The following is a 10,843-nucleotide window of genomic DNA, read 5'->3' on the forward strand; positions in this document are numbered from 1 at the left end:
TTTCCTAAAAAAGCTCCCTTTGCATTTAAAAGACAATTTCTGTATGAAACATTGAAATACTTAGACTTTTCTTTAAAATGTTTTGAATATCTGTATAAAAATAAATGAAATTTATGTATAAATTAAAAACTGTGTTGATTATTCATTTGATGAACTGTGACTTTCTGCTGAACCACCTGATAAAATCTGACGTGTGTTTAAAGGTTTTATAAGGTGTTCACTTTGAAGACAAATCACAGATAACATTAATTCACAAGAAACACATTGACAGGTCAACTTACTCCCTTTATGCCAGTTTTATTTATTTATGTTTATATCACATGTAAATAAAAGCTAGTGCTTTGAATACTATTTCACTTTCAGGTTTTGGGTTTGAAATATTTTGTTATTTTTACCAAATTGTTTAGGTAACCTAAAGCTCAGATATGTATATCTCCAGTGCATTTAGCTGAACATATTTTGGTTTATTCTGGATACAAATATACCTTTTTAATAATCTATAACTGCAACATGTCAAATTGTAATACGTTTAATATACAACTTCACACAACCAGCTGTGATAAAAGAATACATGAAGCTTGTGCGTGCGTGTGTGTTAGGTAGACCTTGCTTTAGTTTATGAAGCATCCTTGGTGCTATTGTTGTTGGAGCAGGTATTTAGGAGCTTCAGGTGCAGACTGCCATTTCTCCAGTTCAACACCTAACGCCACAGTCACTGGTTCTAGTTGGATAGACATGGAACTGTCTGTGTGGACATCCACCTCACGGCCTTTCCTTCCTTTCCCTTTGCCAACAGAACACAACAGGATTAAAGCAGACAGTAAAAAAAAATCTATATGAAGCTTCCCAGATAGATATCCCACTGATTATATAATTAACCTTTGGAAGATGCTGTGTTCTTCTGTTTTGAACCACTGACTCCTCTCAACTTTGATTCCTTGTCCTCATCTTTGATTCTCTTTCCCAGATCCTGAATATGAGTGAAAAGCATATCCCACATGAAAAAGTCTCTGACAACTACAGTCAACGTAATCCTGTTCACTGCCCAATGTGTTGCTAGTTTCTGTTCTTTTTAAAGTCACCGTCGCTCTATTGGACATTATAAATTCATAGTTTATAAATTCAGTTTCAGGTTGGTTTCTATTTCCAGTCGATTTAATCAGGTAATGATTACACTGTCTCAGCAACAACCTGGCTGTGTAAACACCTGTCTGGCGTGTGAACTTGCCTTTTCAAGTGTCTGTGTAGCTTCCACATCAGACTCTTTGTGCAAGGCACCAAGGTCACAAAGGATGTTAACCTTTTTACTTCCTTTGACCAGGCTTTGTAGGGGAATGCGGACAGACCCAAGGATTCTTCTGATGGGGGCGTTCTGGACCAACTCAGGTACAGACTTCTTCTTTTTGTCTTTTGACTTGTCTTTGGTGGAGTCAGGTTTGATTGGAGACTGAGGAAGATACCAAAGATGTGAAGTGGTTATGAATTTATACAACAGGGCAAGAAAAGTGCACATTGACTGCAATGCAGCGCGGCGGCCTCCTTCTGTGCTCTGAAGGAGGCAACCTATGTCAAATAATGTTAGAAATACATTTTAATGTGTATTATTAGGGTTAGCATAGATAAAGTGGTTTAAAAGCATCAAACCTAGTCATCTTGGTACACCATACCTATATTGCCAGATTAGTTTGGAGTTGTGCTTAGTGACAGGTCCAGGTACCCAGTATGGCACACATTAATTCTTATTTTTCTGGGACACCCACTGACTAATAGAAGTTTTATGACTCATGGAAAACAAAAAAATAAGCTCACATCTTTGCTATTTCCGCCTTTCTTTTCTTTTACACTTCGGCTGGGTTTGTCCACCAGAACATCATCAGACTCTACAGGCCATGACAAGACCTAGAATATCAAACAGAAAAATATGATTCCTGACACATTTACCATCTAAATGTTTAACCTTCAAACTTACTTTTCTGTACCTTTTCTTCCTCTATACTAAGATGAAGACCACGGTTGAGGAATTTCTTTAAGGCTCTTAGATCACTAACAGTGTACATCTGTGTGTCATTGAAGTCCATGCTCTCTGACCATGCCAGCTTTGATGTGCTGTGTCTTCCTGACACTACAGGAAAAAAAAAAGCAACATAAGTGAAAAGACAGAGAAACAAAAATAATTTTTAGCTTTTGGTGAGTCAGATAGGACGAGATTACACATAGTTAAATTAATTTAAACAAACAAACCACAGATCTAGTAGTGAGTTAAGGGAAGTGATAAATGTTTGATGTGTTATCGGTCTAATCATCCAGCATCAAGATGTGTACGACTGGATACTCTGACTGTGTGTTTCCCTGAAGCTATTTGTGTCACACTGAAACAACACTTTCTAAACTCCTTTTTGGAATTTCACTTAATGTCACGGAATGATAACCTTTGTTGTATATTGTGATAAAGTGTGATTACCGCATGTAGTATCATGACAATTTTCCTCAGTATTGACTACCAAGAGTCCAGTGGACTCTCCGGCTGTGGACAATTGTCTTTCACAGTTTGACTGTAGATCAACATCTCTGCTGCTGACTTCCACCACCGGTCCTGTGGCTGATAAATGATTTTTAGGCTCACTGGCAACTTTCTGTGAACACCACAAAAAAGAAAAAGTGATTTAAACATTTGGCTTATTTGCATTCTGTGCAATGTTTAACCTGTAATATAAACTCCACGTGTTTCACTTTCCAGTGTTTAATGTTCATTTGAAGATGAGACGCGTTATATCTTGGATGTGGGTTTTTATTTTGTTGTGGCTTTTAACGCAGGCAAATGTACAAAATGTTGGGTAAGCATTCCTATAGAAGCCCTGTTATGTTATTCTGACCTATCTATGTGTGCACCACGGAGGGGATAAGTGACTGCGTCATCTGATTGCCAAATCCAGAAAATTACCTCTCTCTGACCTTTCAATGTTCGTGAACTCAAGCAAACAGCAGATGTATAGCAGCATGACTGAGCCTTAGAGCTGATTTGTGTTTGCTCAGACTGAACCTCAGTGCCCAAATGGCTTACTAGACAGTTTCCTCTGCTCAGTTGTCTTCCTACCATCACAGCTAATATCACTGCTTGTTTTGCCTGATATCTACCAAGTCTATGTTGAAACTATAATTGCATCTCATGTCCATACAACCTGCAAAGAAATTCCTTGCTAGCATGTTTCCAGAGGTAGTGTTGGGGGACAAAATTTCATGACATTGTTACATCTAAAAACGACATGAGATTTTTGCAAATTAAAAGGAGACAGTCCCCAGCCTCCCTTTAGGAAGAAGAACAACTGCAGCACTCAATGAAATGTACACATAGGCATGTATGTGGGAAAAAAAGTATTTTACAAAATGAAAAATGATCACAGGTAGGATACATCACCAGGTCTACAGGTGTTTGATGACTAAGAAAGTCATATGTGACAAAATAGCTGTAGGTGACAACAGGGAAGTCGGGGGAGTTTTTATCCGCACTCATCATTGGATCTGGGATTCCTCTCATCCTGCCCACACTCACTATTATAGATGCCTGGTCCACTATTAAACCTGTATACAAAGAAATCATCCTGTTATTATTACTGTGTACTCTTGATATGGCTGAAATGACATCTATTTAAAAGACGATTGCCCCTGTTAGCTGAACTCATATTTACTTGATAAAACAGTGCACAGGCTCACCTTTCATATTAGCCAAACCCCTAAAACAACGTCTTTCTTCGGGGGAAATGCACGAGGCGTCCAGGAATGAGAGCTGTGGGAGACTGTCAACAGCGAAGCCTGGGTAGGAGCATGCAAGGGTGAATGGGTTTCCCTCCAGCACCAATGTCTTGAGGCATGGGAGCGTGCACAAAGTGTTCAGCAGGGTCGGCTGATCCTGGAACTCACAGTCACTGAGGTCCAAACACACCAGCTGTGGCCTGCAGTCACACAGAGTCGCAGGATAACCATGTGTGCCACAGATCAGCCACATACCTATTAGCACATGTATACAAATACTGAAATCAGGAGGTCAGGCTGGACTAGATTAACCCGTTTGTTGTCTGACCCTGCAACAGTAGTGTGATTATTTCCACTAATCAGTATTTTAGAGCAGAAATTATACGTAGCAAGTAAGTAATTAATTAGTTGTTGACAGAAAATGTTTTGTTTTTTTAAGTAACAGGGGCAAAAAATAAATTAAATTAAATTAATCACATCTTCTTCTGCTATGTGAATATTTGCTATTTTATTTTGTTTATTATAGTTAACCAAGTACACTGCTCCAAGGCATTAAAGGAACACTTTTTAGTCAAAGTAAAGCAACAGGTCAGTTAAACTGGGATATTACTCTGAGTCAGTTAAGCAGCAAAGGGGGTCGTTAATCAGTTTCAGCTACTAACTACTAACAACAGGTGAACTAGAGGAGCAACAATGAGACGACCTCCAAAACAGGAATGGTTTCACAAGTGGAGGCCATGGATATTTTTTCTCTCCCTATCTTTTCTGACAGTTTTTCACTAGTTTTGCATTTGGCAAACCAGGACCCTACAGAGGTGGCACAGACAGTCCAACTCCTCCAGGAAGGCACATATATATGTACCATTGTCAGAAGGTTTGCTGTATCTCAAAGCACATTCTCAAGTGCATGGCGGGGATTCCAGGAGACGGGCAGTTACTCTAGAAGAGCTAGACAGGGACAAACTAGATAAGCACTGTCAGAACCCCATACATCTACCTCCAGAAGGCCATTGGTGTGAATGTCTCGAACCAAACAATCAGAAATAGACTTCATGAGGATGGCCTGAGGGCCAGATGTCCTCTTGAGGGCCATGTGCTCACTGCCCGGCACTGTGGAGCTCAACTGGCATTTGCTATAGAACACCAGAATTGGCAGGTCTGCCACTGGGCCCCCGTGCTTTTCACAGATGAGAGCACCCACTGACAGACCCTACACTGGCACAGTGGGTCTTGGGTTGCTCCTGGTGACAACAATACCTGGCCTCATGTGGTGAGAGTCTCCTGATGTTGTCAGGCATACATACATGTGGGGCCATAAAAAGTACTGAGAACCATTTTGAGTTGCTGGAATGAAATTTCAGTAACATGGACAGGGTGTCTTTGAATTCAGCCCTCTGTAGGTTGACAATTTTAATTTCCACTAAATGATGTGGCATCCTTTTTGCTCCTAACACATTACCCAGATCATATCAGTATAAATATCCAGCATTAAAATCTGAAGTGTCCCTTTAATTTCTTTGAGCAGTGTATATTAGACAAAAAAAATTAAGATTCTGGGTTGTTTTTTTTTTTTTACTATTTAAAATGTAAGTAACGAGAAAAGAAAATAACTGCAAAGTTAGTGCATCCAGAAAGTATTCACATTACCCTTTTCCACAAAAATACCCCATAATAAAAAATTTAGTTTGAAATAAAAAACTAAAAACTCACATGTACAGTACAAGTATTCACAGTGTTTGCTCAGCACGAATTACAGCTTCAAGTCTTGTTGAGTATGATGCTACAAGCTAGGCACCTATTTTTGGGCAGTTTCTCCCATTCTTCTTTAGAGTAGTCTAGTACCTCTCAAGCTCCACTAGGTTATATGGTGCTCCACTAGGTGCACAGCCGATGTCAGATCTCTCCAGAGATGATCAGGTTTAAGTCTGGGCTCTGGCTGAACCAATCAGGGGCATTTACAAAGTTCTGTGCTGTAGTCACTCCTTTGTTATCCTGGCTGAGTGCTTAGGGTCGTTGTCCTGTTGAAAGATGAACCGTTGCCCCAGTCTGAGGTCTAGAGTACTCTGGAACAGGTTTTAATCAAGGATGCCTGTGTACGTTGCTGCATTCATTTTTCCGTCGATCGTGACCGGTCTCCCAGTTCCTGCCACTGAAAAACATCCCCACAGCATGATGCTGCCACTACCATTGACTAGGTGCTGACCAGTGCCTGGGTTCCCTCAGATATGACACTTGGCATCAAGGCCAAAGAGAAATGAACAAAGGCTGTGAATACATATGCACATTGTTTTTACCTTTGACATCATGTTTTATTCTTTTTTTAAGGAAAATAATTAATTTAATCCATTTTGGAATCAGGCTGTAACACAACAAAATGTGGACAAAGTTAAATGCTGTGAATACTTTCTGGATGCACTCTACTTTGATTATGTGTGTCAGCTACTGTGAATCACCAAAACACAGTGCATTGACATATTTCCTGTGTCTTCAAGATCAGAGACGTTCACTAATGTAGTCGTCTCAGTTGATAGTGGTTCAAATTCGTTAAAGTTGATATAAAGTAATGTTTACAACTCCCGGGGACCCTGGGGAAGTCTGGTTTATGGTCCAGTTTAGATTCCAAGTGGAGCATTCACCCCTAAATTTCTATAAAGGTTTGCAGTCATTTGTATATTTTCCCTTGTTGAATAAATCATATGTGTTGTTTAAAACAATGCCCTAGAACTTCTTTAGATGACCTAAAAGTGATCTAAAATCTGTTGTCTAAAGGTTTTTTAACTCCATTATGTAGAAATTCAGATTACAAAAATGTTCACACTGTGCATCTTGTGGTCTAAAAACAGAACTTCAGGTGTACATATAGTGAATTGATAATGCTCAAGAAAAGAATTTCCCCCTTTTGCTTACTAATATGATGTTTGATTTTGTAAACTGATCTTACTGAAGCTTTAAAGTTTTAAAATTCATCAGAAAGCATTAATCAGATAAGAAAGGGGTTTTGTCTATAACCTCCCAGTGATAAAATAAGCATTAAACACTTAACTTTAACACATTGGAAGAGTGGCTGTAATATTGGAAAAATGCAAAAGTTTTTTTGCTTTATCTGAAACCACATTTAGTGGTTCTCTAAGGTGTGGTCAAAACACCATGTACTGTTTCAGTACATGTGTGAAATCTGTCACTAGTGAAAAAAAAGAAACTGGTGTGATGCAGCAGACCTACCTTACAAACAATAAAGGCAAAATTCAGAGACAATAGTCTTTGTTTGACCTGGTTTTGGTTTACCTCTTTCAAAACCAGCCCACTTCCGGTGTGCGCACAAACTAACCAGAGTCTTCCTGTAAGATGACAGACATCTTCATGGGAACCCAGACTATTTGAGCTGAGGCCGAGGTACTGTAGGCGAGGAGGCGGGTGGTTGGTGAGAGTGTTTAGAGAAGACAACCGGTTGGCACGTAGCTCCAAAATCTTTCAAAGAAACACATTTGCTAATTTAATCATTGCTTAATCGCGACACTCTGATGAATGAGTTAAAGCTTTGATTAATGTTGCATAATGGTACATGCCTCAACCAGTGATACCACAGCTGGTGATTCAACTATGATGCAACGGAAAATCAACAAATGCGGAGGATGTATAGTCTTGATGAATAAATTATGCAAACTGGTGCCATGAGACGGTGACTCACCTTCAAAGTGCTTGGAAGGTTCTCTACAGAGATTTCTGAGATTTCATTCACACTCAGCACTAATTCCTCCAGCTTCGAGAACTTTAACAGGCCATCGTCAATGACTGACACCTGAATGCAACAGAGACTGTCTATGAGTTTTACAGATGTGCTAATTCAAATAAGGTGGCAGGTTGTCCTAAGAGGAAACAATAGTCTGCAGTAACATTTGGGACCATTATTGCAAAATTATCGATTTGGAGATGCTGCATGAACGTCAGGGATTTTTATAATTTTGAATAATTTAATTAATAACTGCGATGTTCTTATCTCTACACAGTAAATTCATAAAATACCTATAAAATATAACATTTTAAAGATCAGTGGCTTGAATCAAGCTTTCAGATGTAGGAAAGAAATGATTTATACTTACTCCCTTGTCCATGACACGAAGTGTAGTAAAGTAGTTATAAATGAAGTTAGGGTGCAGGTGGTCATGGCTGAGTACAGCCAGCCATCTCAGGGCTGGAGCTTGAGGGCTCCAGGATTCGTCATGCCTCCACGGGGAATGAGGGCAGTTCAGTAGATCCAGTAGCAGGTCTGTCTCCTCTGTCCCTGCTGTCTCTGCTCTGTATTTGATCTTTCTCTGTGAACAAAATCACTGTGTAAAATTTATACTGTATCTTGTGCAAAAAGCCAATAAAAGTATGTGTCATGTTTCGGCCTGGCCCCGGCCGGCCTTGGTTTTCCTCACTCTCCCTCTGGACTCCACCCACCAGCCCCTTCTCTCCCTCTGCTCACAGCAATCAGCTGAACATTGGACTCACCTGTGTTCCCTTCTCCCTACAAAACTCTCCTCAGCCCTTTCCCCTCTGTCAGATCGTCTTCATGTCTCAGCCTGTTCCCAGCCTGTTCCCAGCCTGTTCCCAGCCTGTTCCCAGCCTGTTCCCAGCCTGTTCCCAGCCTGTTCCCAGCCTGTTCCCAGCCTGTTCCCAGCCTGTTCCCAGCCTTCATTCACCAACCCGTTTCCAGCCTGTGTTCCATGCCTGTTAAGGAATCTGCCTGCTCCTGCTCGTCCTCCTCAGCCCTGTCTGCCTTCCCCCTGGACTCTCTGGACTATGTTCCTCCCTCTGAATTCTGGACATTATTACCTGTTTTTCCCGTGATTATTTTCCTGCCTTTGAGCAGTGGTTTTGTTTTGTACTTTGGTTCCTGATTTGTTACTTTGTTCCACGCCGTTTTGGTAGTTTTACATTGTTACTTTGTCCTCGTGTTTTTGCCTGTTATGTTAGTGTCTGTTGACACCCCCTTAGTTTCCCTGTTTTTGTAATTCTCGGTAATAAATCATGTGTTCAGTTCATTCCTGCCTCGTCCCCCTCCTTAACCGTGACAATATGCTGTGATGACAAGGCTTCACTTCACTGGATAGACATGATTCATTTTTGAAAGATAATCTGGAAAACACTGCAATCAATTTACAGCTGCAAAAAACTCACCCAACTACCATATCCACAAGGAAAGTCATTCAGACACAGGCGGCGAATCTGCTCCTCTAACACAGCAGAAAGTTTGTTTGAGCTCATACCTATCGTTGCTTCAGCAGCTATGTAACAAATACAGTATGTGCTAAGTTTGTCTTTGGTCACTCTTTTACGCAAAAGGTCTCTGGTGGTTTGTTTACAAATGACAGTCGGTTGCCTGGCAACAGCTGCGGCTCACTGCATGGAGTCGGGATGTCTCTGCGGGTGCAGGAGAAGCAGTGTAATTAGTGAAACTAATGCCACGACTCTGAGATTGTCGCTGCAAAGTATTGAAAATGTAACAGTAAGTCATTCATCTTGAATATAATAAAATAAAATTGGTGACCTGTAAATGTTACTGTTACACCTATGTTCATCTTCTGTATTCAAATGGTTAAAAAATAGGCCAATCCTCTGCAGAGTGCACATATTACTGCATATTCCAGAAGATAAAAGTTGTTTTCATGACTATGACTCAACAACCCAGATACAACATAAGAAAAGAAGATGAAGACCATTCTAGCAGTATTTATTACCCTTTGAGCTAAATTCTTATTTCAACGACAACGCTAAACACAACACATTGATATTTAGTCGGTGTACTAACACGTGCACCTCCTTAGTGCTGCAGGGTAGCCATGATTTAGGTAGATTTGCAAATTAGCACAAATCAAACTAAAGCTGAGGCTCATGGGACTGTCATGGTTGAGTTACTTATTCAGTTTGAAGTTATTTGGACCTAAACTAAAATAATGTGTCAGTCTTTACAGTGAAATCAATTAATCTTCTTGAATAATTGCTGCTTTAATTCATTGTTTAAAGCAGATCCAGGAGGCTGTTATTCACAGTAAAGGTCAAGAGATAAAGCTAGAGGAAAGAGCAAAATTAGTTTGAGGGCACATTTCTGTGAAATTCATTATCAATTAAAGACTTTCCTGCGTCATGGTTACGCCGCTGCACAAATTTAGACGCCACCCGTGTCGCCAATGGAAGCAAGAGTGAAGAAGGAGAGAGATTTCAATTAGGCCACAGTGAACCCATACAGCGTAAATTTCTACAGAACCACTTAATGTTTACATATAATGTCAGTAGGAAAAGGAAGCATGTAATTTAGGGGTTGTTTGAAATGTGCTTCAGCCTTAAGTTTAACACTATTCTCTCTTAATCAGTTTTTTTTTTTTTTTACAATAAATCTGGAAATGTATCTGTGTGCCCAGGTTTAACTGTTTATGAAAAATGGCAGAGTTTACTGTTCAACCGATAACATCAAACGACACAGATAACTCTGCCAGTTTGCAGTGCCTCCCCACATTAAACCAATGTGGTGAATGGTGCCCTACTATTGCAAAATAGAAACATAAAGATTTTTTACGATATGACACAAAGGCGTCATGCACTGACTGATGGCAGGCAACAAAAAACCCCATGTTTGAGTATATAAGCACAGTGTGAACCAGTTTAGGAACTCACTCCACAACAAACAGACAAAACCACACCATGTCTTTTAGAAGAGGTAAGATGTTACAACTTTAAATGAAAGAAAAATAATTACTTTTTCTGCAAACTGTAAGAAAATTAAGAACTTGTCAAAGTCACCTTCAGCATATATGTATAACAATGCTTTAGAGTTACCTTGATAACTGTATTGTGATTTTAGAAGTGGTCCAAATAAGGAACATTTTTCTAAAATGTTGACTTAAAAAGTATTTTGGGCTGCCTGAGATGTGAAATGCTTTCCAGCAACATTACAGCGTTGGAGTTTATGATTCTCTTTCAGTACAATCTTGTGTTGTGACTCTGACTTTTGATGTTGATTCTGCTTACACATCAGGAAGTTTCCGGTTCACTTGTTACGCGGGGTGACAGCGTCATGTTTTTTTTTGTGCAGATCTTTTTCCAGAGCTTC

General features: G+C 39.9%; 1 protein-coding gene across 1 annotated transcript; it reads right to left on the reverse strand.

Moving 5' to 3' along the window:
• Positions 1-416: 416 nt before the first annotated feature.
• On the reverse strand, positions 417-9,077 carry LOC113150907 (leucine-rich repeat-containing protein 43). The gene is made up of 12 exons (XM_026343657.1): positions 8,914-9,077; positions 7,851-8,063; positions 7,439-7,549; positions 7,079-7,218; positions 3,712-3,950; positions 3,416-3,579; positions 2,462-2,633; positions 1,980-2,122; positions 1,810-1,899; positions 1,301-1,447; positions 880-970; positions 417-784 (listed from the first exon to the last, which is right to left on the reverse strand). Exons 1-12 carry the CDS (start codon positions 8,998-9,000, stop codon positions 636-638), a joined length of 1,746 nt encoding a protein of 581 aa, XP_026199442.1. The 5' UTR covers positions 9,001-9,077; the 3' UTR covers positions 417-635.
• Between the last annotated feature and the right edge of the window lie 1,766 nt (positions 9,078-10,843).

Source organism: Anabas testudineus, chromosome 9 (genome assembly GCF_900324465.2).
Source record: "Anabas testudineus chromosome 9, fAnaTes1.2, whole genome shotgun sequence".
NCBI lineage: Eukaryota > Metazoa > Chordata > Actinopteri > Anabantiformes > Anabantidae > Anabas > Anabas testudineus.